This window comes from Dendrobium catenatum, unplaced genomic scaffold (genome assembly GCF_001605985.2).
Source record: "Dendrobium catenatum unplaced genomic scaffold, ASM160598v2 original_scaffold_235663, whole genome shotgun sequence".
Taxonomy (NCBI): Eukaryota; Viridiplantae; Streptophyta; class Magnoliopsida; order Asparagales; family Orchidaceae; genus Dendrobium; species Dendrobium catenatum.
Genome location: NW_021554071.1, coordinates 793,968 through 819,968, shown reverse-complemented (window position 1 = coordinate 819,968; position 26,001 = coordinate 793,968). Strand labels below are relative to the sequence as shown.

Sequence of the window (26,001 nt, the reverse complement as noted above, 5' to 3'; positions counted from 1 at the left end):
TCTAAAGGTGAGTGGTACAGGTGTACCACTATACGCCTTATTGGTGGGTAAGTTCTCCATTCTTTCGGAGACTATAAATCCTACCTATCCGCGTCACACAGATGACGCCGCCTCCCTCTTTCTCTCATGCTTGTTTGAATGCGGGGCCTCTTTCTTTTCTCCAGTTTTTCCTTCCTCATACCGGCCGGATGTTGAATGAATCATGTGTGATTGATTAAGCCAACTTGGGACACTCTTTCTCTTCGATTAGGAAAGCCTAGAATTTGCCCTTACACTAAACCCATTCGAGAAGATAATCTAACATCCCTAATCGAGAGTTTTCTTAGATCAAGGTCTAAAGATGTAATTAACTACGGGGGCTTGCGCCCGTAGGAAACCGATCCCCACAATCAAATAAACCCTATTCGAGCCGATGTATCGAATAGGGAAAATCTCGTGAATTTTGGGTTATATATATTATTATCCATCGAGGTTGGTAGGTGAAAGCCGATATCCTTCATGGCTAATCGTATCTATAACTCCATCTGCTCTTCCATCGGCCTGCTTGTGTCGATTGTAAAGGCCTACGACCATTTTATCCTACGGGACAGTGTGATCGTACTCTTTGCATTCGAACCACATGAGCAGAATCTTTTCGGAGACCCACAACCATCTTATTTCCAGTGAGAAAAGCAATATGATATTATCAGACGAAGGTGGATAAAGTAATTCAAGGACCTAGAAAACTAGAGACAGTAATGGAGATGTTTAGGAAATTAGAGTTTGGCATCAATTAAGCTTGAATAAATTATAGTGATGGTTGAAGCCTGAAGAGGAACATGGCAAGAAGTAACTCGTTTTATTTTTGCCTGGTACTCCTGAATAGATTTTTCATCCTATTGAAAAGAAAATAGGTCAAAGGAGAAAATGAATACCCGAGAGATGTTCTCCAAAATCTAAGAGAGAATTATTTAGGGAAAGGGGACTGATTTGAGAGGGAATTAGGGGGAGAAAATGAATGCCGGAGAGATGTACTCCTGCAATATGATATCTTGCCCTAAATAATTCCCTCTCAATCATAATTAAGATTTTCCTAAATAATCTCCCCTCGATTCCTCCTCCCTTTCCCTAAATAATTTTCTCTTATATTTTGAATTCAAATTAAATCACTTTCCCTAAATAATTCCCTTTCAATTGTACTTAAAATTTTCATAAACAATCCCCCTTTGATTAAGAACCTTCCTAAACAGTTCCCTCTTTATTAGGATATATTCTAATTTTCTCTCAATCAAATCGGCAGGTCCATCACAAAGCCTCCTCATTCTCCTCCAATAGAGCATCAAATCAACATCTTTACAAGGCTTCTCCTTTCATATTTTTCTCCTTTCTTAACCCATAATATGCTCCTCCTATTTATAAATGAGAATGGGAGATCCACTTTGCATAATAGGAAAACATAAGAAAAGCCCTCCCCAAGTAATTCATTTATTTAAGTTTTTTATATTAAAAAAAAAAGTTATTCGCTTATTTGGATTTTTTTGCTCAGGTCATCCGAATTCATAGGTTGACAGGGTTTCATTTTATCTATGATAATAAACTATCACTTTCCCTAAAACTCATTTTTTAGAGTCTAGGGCTCGACGAGGTGTCTTCAACATCAAAAAAATCATAAGAGATAACCTAAGGGGATTTCCCATTTTTGTGACATTTTGCATGATGAAGGGGGTCGTTGGTATGAATATCAGTGCTGCTATACTCTAGGGAGTCAATGTGCCTATTTTCAGCCTGAAAGTTAAGTGATTGAGACAAGCCCGAACTCACCTTTGAATGGTGAAGACAAGAAGGATGATCAACAACCATGTTCATGAACGTCTTTGTATTTGTGCTTTATAGGTGATAATAAGCTCCAAGAAGGGAGAGACTGTGACTAAAATAGGATGGGAATATATGAACATCTTGGATACATAAAGACGTCATGATGTCAAATATATAAATTTAATAAAAAAGTTATGGCATTAATAATGGGTGCCCGTAAGAATTAATATCCAACCATAGACTTCTGCTGATTCAAGAAAACATCAACATATACTTTGTGCTATAATCGCACACTATGGAGACAAGGAAGAGGACCATTCAAACAATTCAAAACCTGCAAAAAGGGTTAGCTCCTCAATAAATACAGCATATGTGCAAGGATTTCAATAACTGGACAGATAAATACCTGAGAACCTGAACCTAAATATGGATCACTTCCCCATAAACCATCCACCAGCTTGGTATACAACTGTTCTTTGGGAGTTGGTGCAGGTGCACCATAGTATGAAAACTCAACAACATCCACATCACACCATATACCCCCTGGCCCCTATAAACAAGATAAATGAGAAGATGAATTGCCATAGTTGGGGAAAAAAAAAAGAAAACATAGGAACATATTTAGGCTTCGTTTGGGACGGCTTTTTTACTGCTTCTTAAAGCAACTTTCTAGTAGAAAAATCTTAAATTTTGTACTAAAAAGCTACTTTAAGAAGAAGTAAAAAAGCCGTCCCAAACAAAGCATTAGTCATAATTATGGACTCCTCCATAATTAAGCAGAAACATCAGATATTGAGATTCTACACGATGAAACATATGGAAAAAACATACAAACTAATCACTAAGAAAATTAAACATGAGAAATCTACTTGATAGGGACAAAGTTTTAGATGATCAATACCTCTAGGACAGATGGCAAACATTGGACCTTGTTAAGCCATTTATGGTGAACTTTACGAGCAACAAAAACTAGAATTGCCGGTATATTAGTTAGCATGCCATGTCGAATACGGAAGCCTACTGCTGTGCCAAGACTAAATCTACGCAAGATTTTACTATGAAATGCCCTGATAGTCATCAAATCCAGCAATGTTGTTGCTTGTTGCCCCTTTGGTAGGCGCCCGAGATTACCCGGAAGCACTCCTTTCTGAAGGTTCCCAAAATAGTTAGCTCGGCCTTCAGCTGAATCATGCATATGGGTAGATGTAGGCCATGAGAAGTATGCAGCATTACTTTCAGAGTGTTGGCCTCCTGATGCATACGGCTGGAGCACAGAAGGGTTACAGGAAGGCAGGTTTGGGTGACAGCACGTATTGTTTTCCACATCCAAGGTAGACTCCTCTGATTGGGCTGATCCTGAAAAGAGACCTTGAATGTCTAAAGGCCTTTTCATGTTAGTTAATATCGATGTCTAAAGACCTTTTCATATTAGTTAATATCTATGATAATATCAAGCCCTTCTGAACCCTTTTGATGATTAGCCAATGATTCGACGGAGAAGAAACCTGCAACCAATAATTTGCCACACATTGATGTAAAATTAAGAGATCCTAATAGCATAAAGAAACATACTTTATGAATGAAAATAAACATGAAGACTAGGATAAAATGAAAATTTGCATATAATAATAGGATCCAATTATAGTAAAGCCTAAAAGCAAATTAGGACATTTCACCAATGCATTCCTCCCATGAAGATTAAAAACATATATGTGTAGCTGACCTTTAAAAAACATATTTGATTATCAAACTTTTACTATTTGAAGATAGAAGTGCCCAATCTAGCAGTCTAGCGATCAGCAAGATAAATAACAAGAGAGAGAAATATGTTATAGTGCTTTATTTATTTGCCTATCTATAAAAATGGAATAGCATGGGTAGATTCCACAGTTACCACACAGAGTAAACACAAGAAATCATACTTACCCACCCCTCAATGCTTCAAGAAAATGAACAAGAATTTTATCATATTACCTGGGGTGTAAGTAAATAGAGAAAAAATAATAAATTAAGAGATTTGAAAAAATGCAACATGGAAAATTGACTGATGGACCTCTCTACGAAGAAAGAAATCAATAAACAACAACAACATCAAGCATTTGTCCCACTATATGGGGTCGGCTATATGAATCTTTTTTTTCCATTATGTCCTGTTAAAAGTCAAATTCTCGTTTAAATCTAATAAAGAAATATCATTTTGTTAGACCGGTCCACTGGACCGGTCCAGCCGGTCCAGGAGGGACCGGTTCGGGGGCGATATCGCGAAACAGGCGGAGACTCCGCCAGAACGAGCGGCCCGACCGCTCATATAGAGCATTTTAGGAAGGATTTTTGGGGGGTTTCAGAGAGAAATTTGAATGTAGTGACTGTTTAGGGAATTCCTTTTGATTTGTATGCATTAAATAGATGTTTTTCCTAGGGTTTGGGCATCTTGAATTTGGCTGAAATTTGAGATCTCGTAGATTTAGGTTTTCTTTGGGCTCTAGCGGCGTCTAGAGATTTGGGAGAGATCGATCCTCCTCTCGAATTGAGGATCAATTGTATCTTTGCTATTTTCCTTGCAACTATTAGTAAAATATAAGTCTTTTCTCTGATTTTTCTGCAGTTTTTCCCCGCTTTCCTACTGTTTTTGGCTGTTTTTCTACTGTGGACAGCAGTTTTACATTGGATCTACTTGGTTTTGGTGAGAAACACTTGGAAATCCAAGTGTTTCCTATCACATTTCTAATATTTTCTAACCAAGTCTTTTTAAGTCTACCTCTACCTTTCCTAACATAAGTCAAATCTAATATCTCTACTTTCCTAGCCGTGTCATCAGAAGGCGGTCGTTTTATGTGACCAAACCATCTAGGGCGACTCTCTCTAATCTTATCAAAACTAACTTAAAAAAATAGAGAGAGATAGGATTAATTTGTGGACCATCTATAGTACCCCAAAAGCACGTTTCTTTGTAAACCTAGCAATAGTAAAAGCAAATGCATGTTTAATCATTCAATTTGACATAGTAGAACAAATCCAGTCATATCCTTCAATGAAATGCTCCAAAATAAAAATAACAGACCAAAAAAAAAAAACAGCCTACAGATTTACAACATGGAAAGTCATTAAATACTATGCCATATGTACAACTTAGAGGGTTTTCTTTTCGTTATTATAGATCTTCTATGTAATATGGTAATATTATAAGATGCTAACTATTAAGTTTGCTAACATCATCCATAACAATAACTTAAATAACATTTAAGTCACATTTTTCTCTAACATCTACTTGTTACCCAAACAAAACATCTCACAAAAAAGGCTGAACCGAACACAACATTTGACAGATAAGGTTCAAATTAAAATAGGAAAATTTACATACATACCACTTTATACCATCTTATTTACACATCTAACACTCAAAAATTTAATATTACATACATACCACCCTATATTATTTTAATATAAAACATGTCACTCATATTTTCTTACTATCACTCATATTTGATATGAAAATGAACTATGAGTGGTATGTATGTAATATTTTAATTTTAAGTGTTAAATATGTAAATAGACTAGTATATGTTGGTATGTAAACAACCTCGTGTAATACCGGAGAATAGATCATTAAAAACAAACCATAAGTTTATTCCTAAAGAGATTGCATTGACAACTGAAATGCACTGTGAACAAAATAGTGTCTATTATAACTAGGTATGCATGCTTCATTGAAGATCAATAAAAGCATAAAACAGGTGCGAACCGTTCCCCTATAAGAAAACTAGTGGTTCCTGCCCTTTCCTTGATCTAGCTGAAATTTGCAAGTTTACGGAGCAAAATAAAAAAAAAAACCAGATCAGATATCCATCCAACGAAATTCTTTCATGGAAAGCGGAAGAACCCAAGTAAAAAAACATCCTTTATGCCTGAAACACGCAAGCAGTTGTTCTAGAATATAAGGGAAAAATCACTTCTTTGCCCTCTTTAAATTATATCGGTAGTAGAAATTTCCAGCCTTCACAGGCTCAAAACTATCCAAAGGAAGAAAATGATGGAATCGAGGAGGCGCCTCACCTTGGTGTACAGGCCAAATGACTACTGGGCGCCGAGCAGCGAGGGTGGAGCCTTTACGAGATCATCAAATGCCAAAGAGGCTTCAGAAGAGCCGCCCTTCAGGATTACTGTAGTGGAATCTCGCTATGCGGTAGCAATTGATGATCTCGCAAGCTGTCATTAGCTCAGTAAAGGGGAAAATGAAGGAGTGGTGGAGAGCATGAGTAGGGGTTAAGCACTATAAAGCCAGGTTCAGAGGTTTGATAAAGACTAGGCCTTCATTTGTTGGGAACGATAATGAGGCCTGAGGAAATCACTGTGGAAAAGCAAATAGAATAATTTGTGCATAGATGCTATCAGCAGAACGGCTCTTTTTTTTTTTTAACCAATAAATCGCAGGGTTTTATGTGTAAATTTATAAATATATTCTTATTTAATTATGCGACTCTTATAGAATAACATATAAAGAATCTCAAGAACTAAGAATGCATATCCCCAAGTAATAACGATAATTTTTTTTTTCGATTTTAGCTCTGGGAGGACGCATCTCTGCGTCAGGTGGGAGGACGCAATAAAAATTCTAAATCGTGAGGCTTGGGAAAATATTTTATGATTATATTTTAATAAAAAATTTGTTTGGATAACTTTTAATTTTTTATTAATTCATCTTGATTTATTAGTTTGAAGTTTTGATTATCGATCAAGAGGTTTTAAATTTATTTTAATTGATTTAAATATCTAAAAAAATTAAAAAGAATTAATTTATTAAATTATATTTCTCAATGATTTAAAATTTTACAAATATATCCTGATAAAATTTTTAATTTGTTCAGCTTATTTCCTAAAAAATCTTGTAAGCCTATGATTAAAAAAATAGAAAATGTTATTTTAATTGTAAACTAATTTGAAAAAGCGAATAGCTATTTATTTGAGTATTAAGGAATTTTGAAATTTTTGGCATTTGAATGTTTGTGTCTCAAATGTAAAATATTTTAATAGTATGTTTATTAATTATCCTCTAGTTTATTTTTAGTATATTTAAAATTTTTTATTTTTAAATGAATTTTAAATATAAAGCTTAGATTAAAGTGATGCTAGTTGGAGTCATTTGATTGATATTTTTACTTTAACTGAAATCATTTCGCTGCTTGTAGAAATAAGATATTAGTGTAACTTGAAAACATTTAATTATCTCATCTTTCAAGATAATGATGATTATGATTTAACAATATTAGTGTAGATTATAGTGTAATAAAAAATGAAGTTAACTCTTAATTAAAAAAAATAGATTATAGTATAATAATCAGATCAAATAGGTCCGGTTGTTGAAATCTAATAAAATTAGAATTTGACAAAACGATTGAATTAATGTCGCTTTCGATTGAATTAATGTCGAAATAAAAGCGAGGCTTGATTCTAATACTTTTTGAAAAAAAAAATTAAAGATCAAAAGATAATCAAAAAAGAAAATGAGGCCTTTTCAATGTTCAGTTGACATATTCAATTGAAGATAATTCAAAGAAAAGTTTCAATACCTTTCAATTTAGTAATTGATCGTAAGCTTCAAAGAAATTTCAATGCCAAATAGGTTTGGAAAAAAATCATAGATGGTGGTCCTAAGATTGCAAAGCAAATAGTGCTCTTAGGGGATTTGAAATCAAGATTCAGTTGACTAACTCTATCATTCTATACTATCCCTCTATTAATAATAACACATTTTCATTTAGCGTTATGGAAAAAATTCAAAATTTTTAAATATTTGTTTAGGTTCAATTTTTATCTTGTCAAAGAAACTCGAAGCTATGATCTTGTATAAACAAAGCATTCTCTCTTTACAAATGACAATATTTCCTTCACCGAGACGATCGAACGGATCTACATGTGAAGTTGTGAGTAACTCCCATGATTTTCAGTCTCTGTGGTAGGGCAAATTATTACGTCCGGATTTAATTATCTCAAATAGTGCTCTTAGGGGATTTGAAATCGCAAGAACGGACGTTTGTAATACACTGCTCATGCTTCCGAAGACTTTTTTATGTTCCGCTCAAAATTAACCAAACAATCAAATTTGAGAAATGCATGAAATTACTTTACTTCACCCTCCTAATTCAGCATACCAAACAGCCCCTTTAGCGTTATGGAAAAAATTCAAAATTTTTAAATATTTGTTTAGGTTCAATTTTTATCTTGTCAAAGAAACTCGAAGCTATGATCTTGTATAAACAAAGCATTCTCTCTTTACAAATGACAATATTTCCTTCACCGAGACGATCGAACGGACCTACATGTGAAGTTGTGAGTAACTCCCATGATTTTCAGTCTCTGTGGTAGGGCAAATTATTGCGTCCGGTGTCCGGATTTGTCCGGACACCAATCCGGTGTCGCCACGTCACCAAAATGCACTGGGACCCAGTGTATTTGGGTGACGTGGCGTCACCGGATTGGATGTCCAAACATCCGGTGACCGGACGCAATAATTCGCCCTGTGGTAGAGCTCCGGTTCTCTTCTTTAGCTGTCTCCATTCAGAGGGATTAGAATCCAATGAAAAAATAAATTACCTCATGTTTAAGCTCCAATTTTCTCTTAAATAAGAAGCTAATTATTATCAATTTTTAAGTTAGCTCATATAAGAGATGTTGATGCAGTAGTGATGATATTCCAATTCATTTGAGTTTGACTTTTAGCTTGATATCAATACTTAATGTTAATATTGATGATTCATACATAGCATTGAAGCCATCGAAATCATTTGAGAAGTTTTATAGATGAGACAAATTTTATATCATTTCATTCTTTAAGAGAAATAATATCATTCATTGGAAACTAATTCTAAGAGTTCGGAGATTTATTGTGTATGGACATGATACTAATTTGATGGTTATATAGGTGGCTTTGGAATATATATTTCCTCTTGTATTAATATACAAGCTTAACCAATGTTTGCAATATTAGAAGTAATGAATTATCCATCTTCATATAAGAATGATTTAGATTTATGAAAACTTCCCCTGTAGGAGACTAAGGCTTTGTTTGGAACGACTTTCTTACAGCTTCTGAAAGCAACTTTCTAGTACAAAATTTTAATTTTTGTACTAAAAAGCTACTTTAAGAAACATGAAGAAAGCAATCCCAAACAAAGCCTAAGCCCTTTGTATATTTTTGAGAAGTACTTGAAATCTTTTAAGTCTTACTAAAAGATATTGCCTCCTATTAGAACATAATGATCTTAATTTCTTAATTGACAAGAACCTTCTAAGACTTACTCTTTCAAGTTAAAAAATATAAATAAATACTTATGTTATGATTATCTTTATAGTATTTTTTTGATATTTATGTATTTTAAAATGTTATATATATATATATATAAAGGGGGATACATAATTATGATGAGAATATTAAATAAATAATTAGATAAAAATAGAAAAATTATTTTTAATACATATTTAATTAAAAAATTTAGGAAAAAGGTTTAATAAATTGATAATACAATAAGAATTTACTTTTTATTCATAAAATATTAGAGATTGTTTATCAGCCCAATTTGTTTAAAAAAAAATAAAGGTTCGAAATACCGGTGGATGATGGGAGCAGGGGCGGATCCAGCTTCTTTTTTTAGGGTGGGCAAAAAAAATTTTTTTTGTGGGGGATGGGCAAAAATGCTTAGGATTGATTAAATGAGGGCAAAAAAATTTTTTGAGAGGGGACAAAATACCCAAAATACTCAAAATATTTCAAAACATCTCACTAAAATTAAAAAAAAAAAAATTTTGAGGGGGGGCAAATGCCCCCCCTCAACTACATGGGGATCCGCCCATTGGGAGGTGATGAATCCGGTGAAACCCTAGGGCGTTGAGGGCGTGAAACCCGCACCCGAGATCACTCGACTGCTTCATCCACTCTCCAGTCATGGCCGCGGCTCTCAAAGTTCCTCTCTCAATTATCAGGCAGGCTTTAAGTCTCCTTCCCCTTCTTCTCAGTCCAACTTTCCTTCTTTCTCATGAGTTCATTGCCAACTTTCATTGCAAAATATAGGCATCGTTGTGTTCGTCGATCTTCTGCGACCGTAAGAACCATTTGCAGTCTGTCGACCTTTACCTTCCAAGCATCATCTTTGTACCTGCGGCCTCAGAGGTTTGGTCAAAATCCCAAATTTTATGCGGATATTGGATATTCTTTCTTGCTGTATTAAATGATTTATTATTGTGAACATCTTTAGATCTGGGAGCTCAAACAACGAGATGTAATATATTTCTTCTGAATTCCCAAAGTTTGAATTATTTGAATTCGTTTCCCAAAAGATATAAATTTTTGAAAAGAAACTCTTGTAATACATATGATATTTATTGATTTAGAGAAATCATATGATAAAATTCAAAGAGAAGCGCAATGGATAGTTCTAGAAAAGAAAGAGGTTAGTAATGCTTATATTCAAGCCATTATGGATATGTATGCAAGGCTATTACTTTTTGTTCAAATACAAGGTGGTTTGACCAAGTATTTTCTATTTCAATTGGATTGCATCAAGGATAAGCCTTAATCCCGTATCTTTTTTACTTTAGTTATGGATGTTCTTACTAGACATTTGCAAGAGGATGTAATTGTATCATGGTGTATTCTTTTTGCTAATGATATTTTTCTTGTCGATAAGACTAGTGAGGGAGTTGAAGATAAACTTGAACTATGGAGGCCAACCTTAGAGTCTAAAGGTTATTGATTGAGTTGATCTAAATCCGAATACATGGAGATAAACTTGAACTATTGATTGTAATTTTAGTAGTAATAGATCTAGTGGGGGAACTGTGACTTTGGGCGATTCAAGTCATTAATAAGAGTACATGTTTTATATATTTGGGGTCTATTGTTCAAAGTGATGGTGAAATAGATGGATATATTATTAGTAGAATTCAAGTTGGATGGTTGCAGGGGAGGAATGCATCGGGCCTGTTGTGTGGCAAAAATTTACCCCTCAAACTTAAGGGAAAATTCTATAAGATGGTGATATGCAATGCTTTATGGCGTAGAATGTTGGCCATTAAAAGAGAAGAAAATGTTAAGTTAAGTGTTGCAGAGATGAGGATGCTTAGGTGGATGAGTGACTTACACTTAGAGACAAGATACGAAACGAGCACATACGTTAAAAAGTTGAAGTAGTTCAAGTGGCCGATAAGATGAGAGAGAGTCCCCTTAGATGGTTTGGTCACATAAAACTGCAGCCTTCTGATGACTCAGTTATGTTAGTAGATGTATTAGATTTGACTTATGTTAAGAAAGGTTGAGGAAGACCTAAAAAGACTTTGTTAGAAAATAGTATAAATGAGCTTTCTTTATTATATTTAAATGAGAATTTGACTCTTAATATGACACAATGAAGAAAAATGATTTATGTAGCCGACCCCACTGAGTGGGATAAAGGCTTGATGTTGTTTTGTTGTTGTTGTAAGCTTTTGTAAGATATATAAACCTTTTTTTTTTCCTTAAAGATTTCTTTTATATTTGTAACTTGCAGATGATTTGGTGTATGTATCATATTCATTTTATTTCTTCGTCCTAAATGGTACATATATTGAAAGATTGGTTGAAATTAACAGGGAGCATGTTGTTTGGTAGGGAAACTTTATGAATCTCTTCTTTCGAAATACTTAGGGAAGATTGCAAATGCATTTTACTTTGCAAATTCATAACCCAATTTTATATTAGGTGCTTACTTTAAATATAACTAAGAAGAAATTTGATTTGCCTAAGAAATATGAACAAATGTATTTACCAAAGCTAGTGATAAACGAAAGGAAAATTTTATCAGGTGTTCATTTTGAATTGCATGCCCTCTCTTCTCAATATACAAAAAATTCAATTTCTTATCTACCAGCCAAAAATGAAATATTTTTTTATTAAAATTTTCATTAACCAAAAAATTGAGGAAAAGTAATTTTGAATTCAATTCCTTTGTTGTTTCCTTACCATTTTTTTTAGATGTCTTTTCTTCTAATTCCTTTAAACCAAACAGAGCACTCATGTGATGTATTGGCACATCACGCTAAATGAGTCTCTTGTCCTTCAATTTCTTAGGTGGTGAATGCTCTTGCATAATTAATACTATTTTGATATTGCCTTCTAGATGTTGTACTTTTTTTCTTAAAATCATCTAAGATCATAATTTTTTGTCCTAAGGATGAATGCCAAGGTTAAAGTATGTTAGAAAACCAAAATATTTGTAGAAACTACAACTGTTAATTATTGAAATCTGGGTTGATTCATTTTGTTTGTTAAGAGCCAATTTACTTAAATCTTCTATGATGGTCTGGATCTAGTGGATTGATTTAATATGCAATCTTCTTGTAGAAATAGGAGTTTGCTTTAACATAGAATCCCATATCCGTTTGAAAGGGTTATCTAGTTCAACAATTAAGATAAACATCTATTTCAGCAGCATAGACCTTTTTTGTGTAAAACTTTGTAAATTTCCTTTTTGTTAGATCCTCTCCTAATTTGATTAAAGAAAAATATTTAATCAAGGACATCCATTAGTGCTATTGGTGCATATTATTTTTTTAGCTTGTTTACTTAATTCACTTAATTCACCAAGTGCATTAAGGATGAAGATCAAAAAGTGCTTTTATTAGAAGAGGATATTCAACAAAGGTGGATGAGATATTTTGAGAAATTTTTCAATGAAGATTATGAGAATAAGATTGACTTTAGTGACCTTAGCACCATAAATGAAAATAGATTTTTATTTTTATTGGTGTATTAGTAAAGTTGAAGTTAGAGAGACTTTAAAGAAATTGAAGTGTGAAAAAACTGTTGGACCTGATGTTATTCCAATAGAGGTGTAGAAATGTTTAGTAGATAAATAAATTTCTTGGCTTACAAAAAATTTCAATATTATTTTGAAGAGTAAAAGGATGCAAGATGAGTGGAGGAGTGTTTTAATTTCTATTTTTAAGAATAAAGATGATGCACATGAGTGTACGAATTGTAGATGAACTAAGTTAATGTGTCATACTTTAAAACTATGGAATAGAGTTATTGAGCATAGGTTATGATGTGATACTAATGTTTCTCAAAATCAATTTGGATTCATGCTACTATAGAAGTTATACATTTATTGAGACGTTTAATGGAGAAATATAGAGAGAATAAGGATGATCTACATATGATATTTATTGATTTAGAAAACGTTTATGATAAAGTTCCAGGAGAAGTGCTTTGGAAAGTTCTAGAAAAGAAAGGGGTTAATAATGTTTATATTCAAGTCATTAAGGATTTGTATTTAAGAGTTGTTACTAGTGTTCAAACATAAGCTGGTTTTACCAAGTATTTTCCAATTTTAGTTGTATTACATCAAGGATCAGCTTTAAGCGCATATCTTTTTGCTCTAGTCATGGATGTTCTTACTAGACATTTATAAGAGGATGTACTATGGTGTATGCTTTTTGCTGATGATATTCTTCTTGTTGATAAGACTAGAGAGGGAATTGAAGATAAACTTGAACTATGGAAGTCAACCTTAGAGTCTAAAGGTTATTGTTTGAGTCGATCTAAATCCGAATACAATGAGTGTAATTTTAGTAGTAATAGATATACTGGGGGAACTGTGACTTTGGACGATCGAGCCATTAATAAGAGTACATGTTTTATATATCTCAGATCTATTGTTCAAAGTGATGGTGAATTAGATGGGTATATTATTAGTAGAATTCAAGTTGGATGGTTGATGGGGAGGAATGCATTGGGTCTATTGTGTGACAGAAAATACCCCTCAAACTTAAGGGAAAATTCTATAAGATGGTGGTGAGACCTGCAATACTTTATGGCGTAGAATATTGGCCATTGAAAGGCAAGTATAATATTAAGCGTTGCAGTGATGATGATGTTTAGGTGGATGAGTGGCATCACTCTTAGAAGCAGAATGTGAAACGAGTGTACACGTAAAAGTTTGGAGTAGCTCCAGTGGTAGATAAGATTAGAGAGAGTCGCCTTAGATGATTTGGTCACATAAAACTTGGCCTCTCGATGATCCGGTTAGGAGAGTAGATTTATTAACTTGGCCTATGTTAAGAAAGGTAGTGTTAGACCTAAAAGGACTTGGTTAGAACATATTAGAAATGACCTTTTTTATTAGATTTAAATGAAAATTTGACTCTTAACAGAATACAATGGAGAAAAATAATTCATGTAGCCGACCCCACATAGTGGGATAAAGGCTTAATGTTGTTGTTGTTTATTTCTTCTTGAAATATTCTATAGTCCTCCCAAGTTATCTGGATATTCATTCCATCTTTAATTCTAATCTAGCAAAAAACAAATCATGTATATGGTCAAAAGTGGGTCCAAAACCTTGATGGTGTATGATCATGAAAGATGAAGCAGCCAGGCGCAATAAGTGCATCTTATTCTTTTTGATCGATGGATAAATTTCAAGCTATTTTTGCTTTTGCTTATTCCATTGCTTGTTAAGTCGTGATATAACCAGTTCTAATGCTAGACATTGTTCAGCAAAAAAACCAAACCGTATGTAGGGGGGCATTCCAGTATAAAATAGCATCATAATATCATATTGCTAGGTTTGTAATGATGGAATTGGTATTTGTAAATTATTTTGCAGAATTTTGAGTACTGAAACAACAACAACAACATCAAATCTATATCCCACTATGTGGGGTCGGCTTCTACATGAATCCTTTTTCTCCATTATGCCATGTTAAAAGTTAAATTCTCATTTAAATCTAATAAAAAAAGGTCATTTCTAATATTTTCTAACCAAATCTTTTTAGGTCTATCTCTACCTTTCTTAACATAAGTCAAATCTAGTATATCTACTTTCCTAATCAGGTTATTGGAAGGCCACCGTTTTGCAGAATTTGTAATAGTTTAAATAAACTGAAAATGTAAAAAGTGTCATCTAATTTTTAAATGTTTCAAAATAGATAATTTGGCATGGTACTTTTTCTTATTTTAGTTTTACGTTGTTGTACAGTCACTTTTATATTAGATGCATTCCTTATTACCCAAGTAGTTTGTTTTATATTTGGATCATCAAACTTTAAAATACTTCATACTCCTAAAAGACACCAGGGCATATGAATGCTAAATAGGTTGAATTCTTATAGGAATACGCATGTGATAAAACAATGTGCTAGAACTGAAAATAAACCAATTGATTCCTCAAGTGGGGTTATTGTCAACTTAGACAATTTAAGTTAAGGTGACGACAATTTAAGTTAAGGTGACCAATTTTTATTACATTAAGAGGATTATACCAATTGTAAGGACTTTAATCAGGGATTTTTTTTTTAATGTAAATATTTTTTTATGCTTAAAAAGGATTTCATGATTAAGGATGAATTTCATTTTAAGGGAATTCGTCTTTGAATCCCTTATTCATCTTTGTGAATTTTCTTATCTTAGTGTTACTTGCTCGTTGTGTTGCACAGAATTTCGGTCAATATAATATTGTAGCAATGATCAAGATTAAGTATTATTGTCCTAGTTTAAAAGGAGATGTTCAGTGTATGGTGTCACAACATAGAAATGATTGTCGATTAAAGAAAAGAAGCATAATACTTGGATTTATACTCTGTTGCTTATTTCATTATCTTAGTTGAATGTGAGTATGAAATTTGTTCTAGGATTACCATGAATGCTAAAAAAATTATTCTATTTTTTGTAATGGTTGATGCAAAATGGCTCGTTTCATTCTTTGCTTTGAAATTGTTAATAAAATGATGCAACTCATATTACAACATTAAGCTTTAATGAAGTGATTAAATTACATAGATTATTTAAATGATTGTGTCGTCTGACAAATAATTATAATTCGTGAGTTACTTTTGAAAAACAATATGAAAAAAAATAAGAACCCATCTAAAATTTTCATTAGCTTATCACTTACAAACTGATAATCAAATTGAAATAATTAATAGAAGTTTAGGTTATTTGGAATGCTTTCTAATAGTGAGCATGCAGCCGGTTGCATTTGATGCTACCTTTGATAGAGTTTGCATATAATTCCTTTGTTAGTAGTCTACAAGAATGTGTTAATTTGAAATTATCATAGGATATTGACCGAGAAATCCAATAAATCTGGTTTAACTTCTTGTTTATTCCAAACCTAATAAATTTTCATATCATATGCATAATTTGAATTAAGATATTCATTAGACTTATGATTAATTCTGTCAAGTATAATTCTATTGCTTATATAAAGATAATGCATGTGGCATTCAAACTAGTTGATAAATTAATAATATGCCTAAATGTAGAAAATTTTCTCTTTAAAAAATCAACTACAAGAAAGGAAATACTATATAAGGTTTTAGGGTGATTTGGGACTAATGATAGCAAACTGAAAATCTCAAGAAGCACTCGTATTAGTCTAGTCTTTAATGCATTTGATTTGATTTGATTTCATAAACCTACTAGGCATACTATGTATTTTTTTCCTCTTTCCATCCCTTTCTAGCGAATTCATATTCAAATTTCAACACTTCACAAGCGTGTCTATTTACCTTACTTCTGAAGCTATTATGGATAGTGCATGACTCATGGATTACTTTATGAGAAGCACAACATTTATGCCCAAACTTCACGATTTTAAATGCTTAATTTGTCGAAGCATGATTTTTTTTTCAGGTGAGGTAGATTTGTTAGAAATTTGAAAGTGTGTGCTTGTTGGAAGCAAAAAAAACCGAACCTTAAGAGGATCATACTTATTTTATATTTACTTTCTTTCATTAAAGGTGCTAAGTGTTCTACAGTTCCGGAAGGCATCAGACTTTTGCACTATTAAATTATCATTTGACATGAAAAAATTATGTAAAATACTTTCACAACAATTGTGTCTGATTTTTGTTTAAGTTGAGAGTTGTTAACATGTGGATAGTATTTTTTGGGTATTTTTTCTTGTGCGTTTTATCCCAAGTTTGATTAACAATCATATACCCTAAACATCCTACGTTATTCTATCTGCTACGTCTGTTCATATTAATGATCGAGCTTGTTCAAACGTTCTAATTTTTATTGGGTTTACCTTACTTAAAGTCATTTGATCGGTGCTCTAAACTAAATAGCGCCTCTCAGGTTGTTTTTTTGTTCATAGATATGTACGCCATATCTCTGCCTCGGTTAATGAAGAAGCTTCAGCCAGACTAGCTGCCGACAGTGCAGAAAGTGGAGGTCCGACCATGTAAGATTCTTCATATTCTTTCATGATGCCGACTCTGTGTACTATATCTTTTCTTCAGTTCTTTAATTCGATGCTCTTCTCCTAAACTCTTGCATCTACAATATGCATGGGACAAATCATCACTTTATTGTGTTAACTTATGTTTCGCCTTAAGTTTTGACAAGATTATATCAAAGGAAATCCCTTCATCCATTGTTTATGAAGATGATAAGGTGTTGGCTTTCCGAGATATCAATCCTCAAGCTCCTGTTCATGTTCTTGTTATCCCAAAGGTCAGAGATGGACTAACCCAACTTGGAAAGGTATTGATTTCACTCAATGAAAACATGCAAATTGATTCCTGATCTTGAATGGCAGTATAAGTTTATTCTCTTTCGCCTTTTGAGTTCAATATTTTTCAGCTTTGATTTGGAATGAAATCCTTGTCGCCTGATAAGTTTATATAGTTGTTAACAGGAAATCTATGATGCACTGACACTTATTCTCAAAGATGCCCATTTATCCGACATGACACTCGTTTGACACTCCTCCGACACGTATCCGACATGACACTCATTTGACACTCCTCCGACACGTGTCGAACACGCCGAAAACTTGTCTGATTAAAAAATATTAAATATAAATTGGACACACATGTCTGACACATGTCTGACACACGTGTCTTAAATATTTTATGAATTTTTTTAAATATAATTTCTTTTATTTTGCGGGATTTAAACTAAATTTCTTATTTTCTATCCACAACACCAAATCAACTTCTGCACTTAATACCCATTTATCGAATATTCTCATTTTCATTTCTCTTTGGCAGTGAAGGTTTTCATCTCATCTCTCGGTGACTGATAAACGGCATCGACGACTGACTCTCGGCATCCTAATACTAATCATTTTAAACGCAAATTCTAGTTAAATAATTTATTATTTCTAAATTATTTTTAAAATTATACTTATTTAATTTTTATACACTATTTTTAAAATATAAAAATTATAATGTTGTGTCCAACATGTGTCCGTGTCCTATATTTTTCAATAATTGACGTGTCCCGTGTCCATGTCGTGTGATATATTCATGTCGCCGTGTCCGTGTTTGTGCATCATAGCAGGAAATGCATCTTGATGTGCTTGCTGTATTCATTTCATTATTATTGATACCGCAATATCGAACAACTGAGGAAAGGCAGTTTATGGGGATTAAATTTGTTTCTCCTCAATCGTTTCAGGCTCAAACAAGACATGCTGAGATTTTGGGTCGGCTTCTTTATGCTGCAAAGGTAGTGGCTGATAAGGAAGGCATAGCGGATGGCTACAGAGTTGTTATTAATAATGGCCCTAGTGCATGTAAGTTTTGCAATCTTAGGCTCAAAATTTAACGGTCACTGAACTGAAGACTGTATCTTTTTCTTTATTTTTTATTCGTACAGGTCAGTCCGTTTATCATCTTCATCTGCATGTGCTCGGTGGGCGACAGATGAAGTGGCCACCTGGTTAAATGAAAGAGTGCTGTAGATCGCTGGCTCTTATTTATGCTTGTCATCAGGTTCCTTTCTGCTCTCTTTCCTCCTCTTGTTTTCCTTGCCAATCTTGTTAGCGAAGTAAAAGGACCATTGTTTTGCTCAAGTTTCTTGCTGGCATTGGCGTTTATGTAATTTTACCTGTTAAATATGAAAGATAACATTTCATTTAGTATTAACATTAATAATGATGTTGATTAAAGAAGTTGTATAGAATGAATTCTTGAGTACCTTCTTATATGGTTTCCACAACTGTAGAAAATTATTACGAAGTTGGTTCACCTCCATGCAATTTGGAGGGACATTAGTATATGAGGCCTTTTACAATCAAGGAAGGCAATGCTGGGAGCACCAAGATAGGTTCTTATATATGTCAGTTGTAAATGTTAAAAAAACATGCAATCATGGGCTTTGACGTACTCAGAAAGAAATAGTCCTCACTATTTCTGATTTGAGTGCCTGTCACATGCTTTCTCTTGGGGGTGCGGATATCGGACATAGCTTATCATCTAGAGGCCAATCAGGTGCAGCCACGCCATTCAGTACTGAGCCATGGTACCGAGTAGGGGTGCCCAAAGAGAGAGCTTCAACAAGAAGAAAAATACATCCATGGTTTAATTTATGATATCTTTTTCTTATTCCCAATCAACATCAACATAGCCAACCAATCTCAAATTTTCACCATGATAGTTTAAAGCTAGATTGATTGTACACTTAAGATTTCAAATCACTCAAGAGATTTCCATTTCAAATCACTCAAGAATTATGTCTTTTGGGATAAACACAAGAGCCTTTCTGATGAATTTTGATCAATTTTTATGCCTCACACAAAGCCAATTTCACCCTTGTTTGCCATTTTAAATGTGAAGGACAACTAGTCTCATAGAGATCAATTTGATTATACAAAATTGATCTCAATTTGATCTTTGAGGACTATTTTGAATCAATTTTAAATAATCACCGGATTAAATTAAACTTGATATTTTGAGATTATATTAGTCATATATAAATAATTGATAGATCATTTTCAAATTTACCGCACATAAAAGGCCTGCCTATACTTTAAAAAGAAGGCAGCCTCAAACAATTAAAAAGACTTGAGTCATAATATTCCAATCAAATTTTTATCAAAAAAGCTTAAATTTTTTATACTATAAAGTTTTTATGATATATTCTGTTGATTAAATTTAAAAATCTTGACAATTAATTATTTCATCTAATTATATTTATTATTTTTTTGAAATGACAAGCCACATTGATTTGGAGGAATTGCTAATCCCTCAAGTCTGAACTCAAAAAGCCATAATTGGAGCACTACTGGGATGCTTGCTTGAATTGTAGTTTAGAACAGAACTGAGTTAAAAATTTAAATCAAAGCCCCAGATTCATAACGAAGAACAGACCATCAGAATCTCATTGAAAAGGTTAAAGAATAGTAACCCAAGTTTAATAAATTAATAATACAATAAGAATTTACTTTTTATTCATAAAATATTAGAGATTGTTTATCAGCCCAACTTCTTAAAAAAAAAAAAAGGTTCGAAATACTGGTGGATGCTGGGAGGTGAATCCGGTGAAACCCTAGGGCGTTGAGGGCGTGAAACCCGCACCGGAGATCACTCGACTGCTTCATCCACTCTCCAGTCATGGCCGCGGCTCTCAAAGTTCCTCTCTCAATTATCAGGCAGGCTTTAAGTCTCATTCCCCTTCTTCTCAGTCCAACTTTCCTTCTTTCTCATGAGTTCATTGCCAACTTTCATTGCAAAATATAGGCATCGTTGTGTTCTTCACTCTTCTGCGACCGTAAGAACCATTTGCAGTCAGTCGACCTTTACCTTCCAAGCATCATCTTTGTACCTGCGGCCTCAGAGGTTTGGTCAAAATCCCAAATTTTATGCGGATATTCTTTCTTGCTGTATTAAAATATTTATTATGTGAATGCCGTTAGATCTGGGAGCTCAAACTACGAGTTGTAATATATTTCTTCTCAATTCCTTAAGTTTGAATTATTTGAATTATCTTCCCAAAAGTATAATTTTTTGAAAAGAAGCTCTTGTAATACATATGATATATATTGATTTAGAGAAATAATATGATAAAGTTACAAGAGAAGCGCTATGGATAGTTCTAGAAAAGAAAGATGTTAATAATGCTTATATTTAAGTCATTATGAATATGTATGTAGGATTTGTTACTTGTGTTCAAATACAAGATGGTTTGACCAAGTATTTTTTTATTTCAGTTGGATTGCATCAAGGATAAGCCTTAAGCCCATATCTTTTTGCTTTAATCATTGATGTTCTTACTAGACATTTACAAGAGCATGTACCTGGTGTATGCTTTTTGCTGATGATATTCTTCTTGTTGATAAGACTAGAGAGGGAGTTGAAGATAAACTTGAACTATGGTGGCCAACTTTAGAGTCTAAAAGTTATTGTTTAAGTCGATCTAAATCTGAATACATGGAGTGTAATTTTAATAGTAATAGATCTAGTGGGGGAACTGTGACTTTGGGCGATTAAGCTATTAATAAGAGCAACCGTTTTATATATCTCGGGTATTGCTTAAAGTGATGGTGAAATAGATGGGCATATTATTCTTTTTGTTAATACTAATGTTTCTCAAAATCAATTTGGATTCATGCCAGGTAGCTCTACTATGGAAGTTATACTTTTATTGAGATGTTTAATGGAGAAATATAGAGAGAATAAGGAGGATCTACATATGATATTTATTGATTTAGAAAAGGCTTATGATAAACTTCCAAGAGAAGTGCTCTGGAAAGTTCTAGAAAAGAAAGGGATTAAAAATGTTTATATTCAAGTCAATAAGGATTTGTATGTAAGAGCTGTTGTGTTCAAACACAAGGTGGTTTTACCAAGCATTGTCCAATTTTAGTTGGATAACATCGAGGATTAGCATTAAGTGCATATCTTTTTTCTCTAGCCATGGATATTCTTAGTAGACATTTACAAGAGGATGCACTATGGTGTATGCTTTTTGTTGATGATATTCTTCTTGTTGATAAGTCTAGAGAGGGAGTTTAAGATAAACTTGAACTATGGAGGTCAATCTTAGAGTCTAAAGTTTATTGCTTAAGTCGATCTAAATCTGAATACATGGAGTATAATTTTAGTAGTAATAGATCTAGTGGGGGAACTGTGACTTTGGACGATCATGTCATTAATAAGAGTACATGTTTTATATATCTCGAATCTATTGTTCAAAGTGATGGTGAAGTAGATGGGTATATTGTTAGTAGAATTTAAGTTGGATGGTTGAAGGGGAGGAATGCATTGGGCATGTTGTGTGACAGAAACGTACCCTTCAAACTTAAAAGAAAATTCTATAAGATGTTGGGGAGACCTGCAATGTTTTATGGCGTAGAATATTGACCATTAAAAGGCAAGTATAATATTAAGTGTTGCAGTGATGAGGATGTTCAGGTGGATGAGTGGTTTCACTCTTAGAGACAGAATGCGAAACAAGCATATACGTGAAAAGTTTGGAGTAGCTCAAGTGGCTGATAAGATTAGAGAGAGTTGCCTTAGATGGTTTGGTCACATAAAACATTGGCCTTCTTATGACTTGGTTAGGATAGTAGATTTATTAGACTTGGCCTATGTTAAGAAAGTTGGTGGTTGACCTAAAAAAAGCTTGGTTAGAAAATATTAGAAATGACCTTTGTTGTTATATTTAAATGAAAATTTGACTCTTAACAGAATACAATGGAAAAAAATGATTCATGTTGCCGACCCATATAGTGGGATAAAGGCTTGATGTTGTTGTTATTGTTGTTTATTTCATCTTGACATATTCTATAGTCCTCCCAATTTATCTGGATATTCATTCCATCTTTAATTCTAATATAGCAAAAAACAATTCATGTATCTAGTCAAAAGTGGGTCCAAAACCTTGATGGGGTATGGTCATGAAAGATGAAGCAGCCAGGCGCAATAGGTGCAACTTATACTTTTTGATAGATGGATAAATTTCAGGCTATTTTTGCTTTTGCTTATTCCAATGCTTGTTAAATCTTCATATAACCAGTTCTGATGCTGGGCATTGTTCAGCAAAAAAGCCAAAACCGTATGTCAGGGGGGCATTCCAGCATAAAATAGCATCATTATTTTGCAGAATTTTGAATAGTTTAAATAAAATGAAAATGTAAAAAGTGTCATCTAATTTGTAAATGTTTCAAAATAGATAATTTGGTATTTCTTATTTTTGTTTTACGTTGCTGTACAGTCACTTTGATATTAAAGGCATTCCTTATTACCCAAGTAGTTTGTTTATATTTGGATCATCAAACTTTAAAATACTTTATACTCCTAACAGAAACTAGTGCATATGGATACTAAATAGGTTGAATTCTTATAGGAATAAGCATGTGATAAAGCAATGCTAGAACTGAAAATAAACCCATTGATGCCTGAAGTGGGGTTATTGCCATCTTAGACAATTTAAGTTAAGGTGACCAATTTTTATTACATTAAGAGGATTATACCAATTGTAAGAACTTTAATCTGAAATTTTTATGTAAATAGCTTTTTATGCTTAATAAGGATTTCATGATTAAGGATGACTTTCTTTTTAAGGGATTTCGTCTTTGAATCCCTAATTCAGCTCTGCGAATTTTTGCATCTTAGATTTGCTTGCTCGTGGTGTTGCTATGATTGAGATTAAGTATTGTTGTCCTAGTTTAAAAGGGGATGTTCCGTTTATGGTGTCACAACATAGAACTTGATTGGCGATTAAAGAAAAGAAACATAATACTTGGCTTTATACTCTCTTGCTTATTTCATAGTCTTAGTTGAATGTGAGTATGAAAATTTTTCTAGGATTACCATGAATGCTAAAAAAATTATTCTATTTTTTGAAATTGTTGATGCAAAATGGCTCGTTTCATTCTTTGCTTTGAAATTGTTAACAAAATGATGCAACTCATATTACAAAATTAAGCTTAAGTGATTAAATTACACAGCTTATTTAAAATGATTGTATCTGACAACTACTTAAAATTCATGAGTTACTTTTGAAAAAAACAATATGGAAAAAAAATAAGAACCCAACTAAAATTTTCAATAGCTTATCACTTACAAACTGATAATCAAATTGAAATAATTAATAGGAGTTTAGATTGTTTGTAATGCTTTCTAATAGTGAGCATGCATCCGGTTGGCATTTGATACTATCTTTGATTGAGTTTGTATATAATTCCTTTGTTAGTAGTTCTACAAGAATGAGTTAATTTGAAATTATCATAGGATATCGACCGAGAAATCCGATAAATCTTGTTTAACTTCTTGTTTATTCCAAACCTAATAAATTTTCATTTCAAATGCATAATTTGAATGAAGATATTCATTAGAGACTTATGATTTATTCTGTCAGGTATAATTCTATCGCTTATATAAAGATAATGCATGGGACATTCAAACTAGTTGATAAATTAAGAATATGCCTACTAGATATGTTCATTAGAGAATATCATGTGTTCAGACTTTCACTCATATTAATGATCGAGCTTGTTCAAACCTTGATGTTTGCTATCCACTCATTTCTATTGGGTTTACCTTACTTTAAGTCATTTGATCGGTGCTCTAAACTAAATAGCGCTTCTCAGGTTATTTTTTTGTTCATAGATATGTACGCCATATATCTGCCTCGGTTAATGAAGAAGCTTCAGCCAGACTAGCTGCCGACAGTGCAGAAAGTGGAGGTCCGACCATGTAAGATTCTTCTTATCCATGCGTGTTATTCTTTCATGATGCCGACTCTGTGTGCTATTTCTGTTCTGCTGTTCTTTAATTCGATGCTCTTCTCCTAATCTCTTGCATCTATAAGTATCTACAATATGCATGGGACAAATCGTCACATTATTGTATTAACTTATGTTTCACCTTAAGTTTTGACAAGATTATATCAAAGGAAATCTCTTCATCCATTGTTTATGAAGATGATAAGGTGTTGGCTTTCCGAGATATTAATCCTCAAGCTCCTGTTCATGTTCTTGTTATACCAAAGGTCAGAGATGGACTAACCCAACTTGGAAAGGTATTGCTTTTACTCAATGAAAACATGTAAATTGATTCCTGATCTTGAATGGCAGTATAAGTTTATTCTCTTCCGCCTTTGAGTTCAATATCTTTTAGCTTTGATTTGGAATGAAATCCTTGTCGCAAGTTTATATAGTTGTCAACAGGAAATCTGTGATGCACTGACACTTCTCCACAAAGAGGCGTGCAATGTCTGACACTCCGACACGTGTCGAACACGTCGAAAATGTGTTTGATTAAAAAAATATTAAATATAAATTGGGCACGCATGTCCGACACGCGTCTTAAATATGTTATGATTTTTTTTAAATGTAATTTCTTTTATTTGGCAGGATTTAAATTAAATTTCTTATTTCCAATACGCAATATCAAATCAAAGTCCGCACTTAATACCCATTTATCGAATATTCTCATTTTCATTTCTCTTTGGTAGTGAAGGTATTTTCATCTCATCTCTCGGTGACTGATAAACAGCATCGACGCCTGACTCTCAACAACCTAATACTAATCATTTTAAGCACAAATTCTAGTTAAATAACTTATTATTTCTAAATTATTTTTAAAATTATACTCATTTAATTTTTATACACTATTTTTAAAATATAAAAAACTATAATATCGTGTCCAACCCATGTCCGTGTCCTATATTTTTAATAATTGACGTGTGCCGTGTCCGTGTCATATCTGTGTCATCGTGTCCACGTCTGTGCATCATAGCAGGAAATGCATCTTGATGTGCTTGCTGTATTCATTTCATTATTATTGATACCGCAATATCGAACAACTGAGGAAAGGCAGTTTATGGGGATTAAATTTGTTTCTCCTCAATCGTTTCAGGCTCAAACAAGACATGCTGAGATTTTGGGTCAGCTTCTTTATGCTGCAAAGGTAGTGGCTGATAAGGAAGGCATAGCGGATGGCTACAGAGTTGTTATTAATAATGGCCCTAGTGCATGTAAGTTTTGCAATCTTAGGCTTAAAATATAACGGTCACTGAACTGAAAACTGTATCTTTTTTCTTTATTTTTTATTCCTACAGGTCAGTCCGTTTATCATCTTCATCTGCATGTGCTTGGTGGGCGACAGATGAAGTGGCCACCTGGTTAAATGAAAGAGTGCTGTAGATCGCTGGCTCTTATTTATGCTTGTCATCAGGTTCCTTTCTGCTCTCTTTCCTCCTCTTGTTTTCCTTGCCAATCTTGTTAGCGAAGTAAAAGGACCATTGTTTTGCTCAAGTTTCTTGCTGGCATTGGCGTTTATGTAATTTTACCTGTTAAATATGAAAGATAACATTTCATTTAGTATTAACATTAATAATGATGTTGATTAAAGAAGTTGTATAGAATGAATTCTTGAGTACCTTCTTATATGGTTTCCACAACTGTAGAAAATTATTACGAAGTTGGTTCACCTCCATTC

At 33.3% G+C, this 26,001-nt stretch overlaps 3 protein-coding genes across 3 annotated transcripts in view; 2 read left to right on the top strand and 1 right to left on the bottom strand.

Annotated features, from left to right (window-relative positions):
• The window catches only part of LOC110116169 (protein NARROW LEAF 1), a 31,212-nt gene extending 25,095 nt beyond the window's left edge, over window positions 1–6,117 (bottom strand). Inside the window, exons 1-3 of the mRNA XM_020849649.2 lie at window positions 5,848–6,117; window positions 2,696–3,299; window positions 2,201–2,344 (exon numbers count right to left, since the gene is read on the bottom strand). Coding sequence (XP_020705308.1) covers window positions 2,201–2,344; window positions 2,696–3,187 — 636 coding nt within the window. The 5' untranslated portion in view covers window positions 3,188–3,299; window positions 5,848–6,117. The remainder of the gene's footprint in view (window positions 1–2,200; window positions 2,345–2,695; window positions 3,300–5,847) is intronic.
• A 3,524-nt stretch (window positions 6,118–9,641) lies between these two features.
• On the top strand, window positions 9,642–18,753 carry LOC110116153 (14 kDa zinc-binding protein). The gene is made up of 6 exons (XM_020849627.2): window positions 9,642–9,771; window positions 9,860–9,958; window positions 16,926–17,012; window positions 17,167–17,314; window positions 18,233–18,350; window positions 18,434–18,753. The coding sequence occupies exons 1-6, from the start codon at window positions 9,734–9,736 to the stop codon at window positions 18,499–18,501; spliced, it is 558 nt and encodes a 185-aa protein (XP_020705286.1). The 5' UTR covers window positions 9,642–9,733; the 3' UTR covers window positions 18,502–18,753.
• A 1,276-nt stretch (window positions 18,754–20,029) lies between these two features.
• Window positions 20,030–25,931, top strand: LOC110116177 (14 kDa zinc-binding protein-like). The gene is made up of 6 exons (XM_020849659.2): window positions 20,030–20,207; window positions 20,296–20,394; window positions 24,169–24,255; window positions 24,433–24,580; window positions 25,420–25,537; window positions 25,622–25,931. The coding sequence occupies exons 1-6, from the start codon at window positions 20,170–20,172 to the stop codon at window positions 25,687–25,689; spliced, it is 558 nt and encodes a 185-aa protein (XP_020705318.2). The 5' UTR covers window positions 20,030–20,169; the 3' UTR covers window positions 25,690–25,931.
• Window positions 25,932–26,001: the final 70 nt, after the last annotated feature.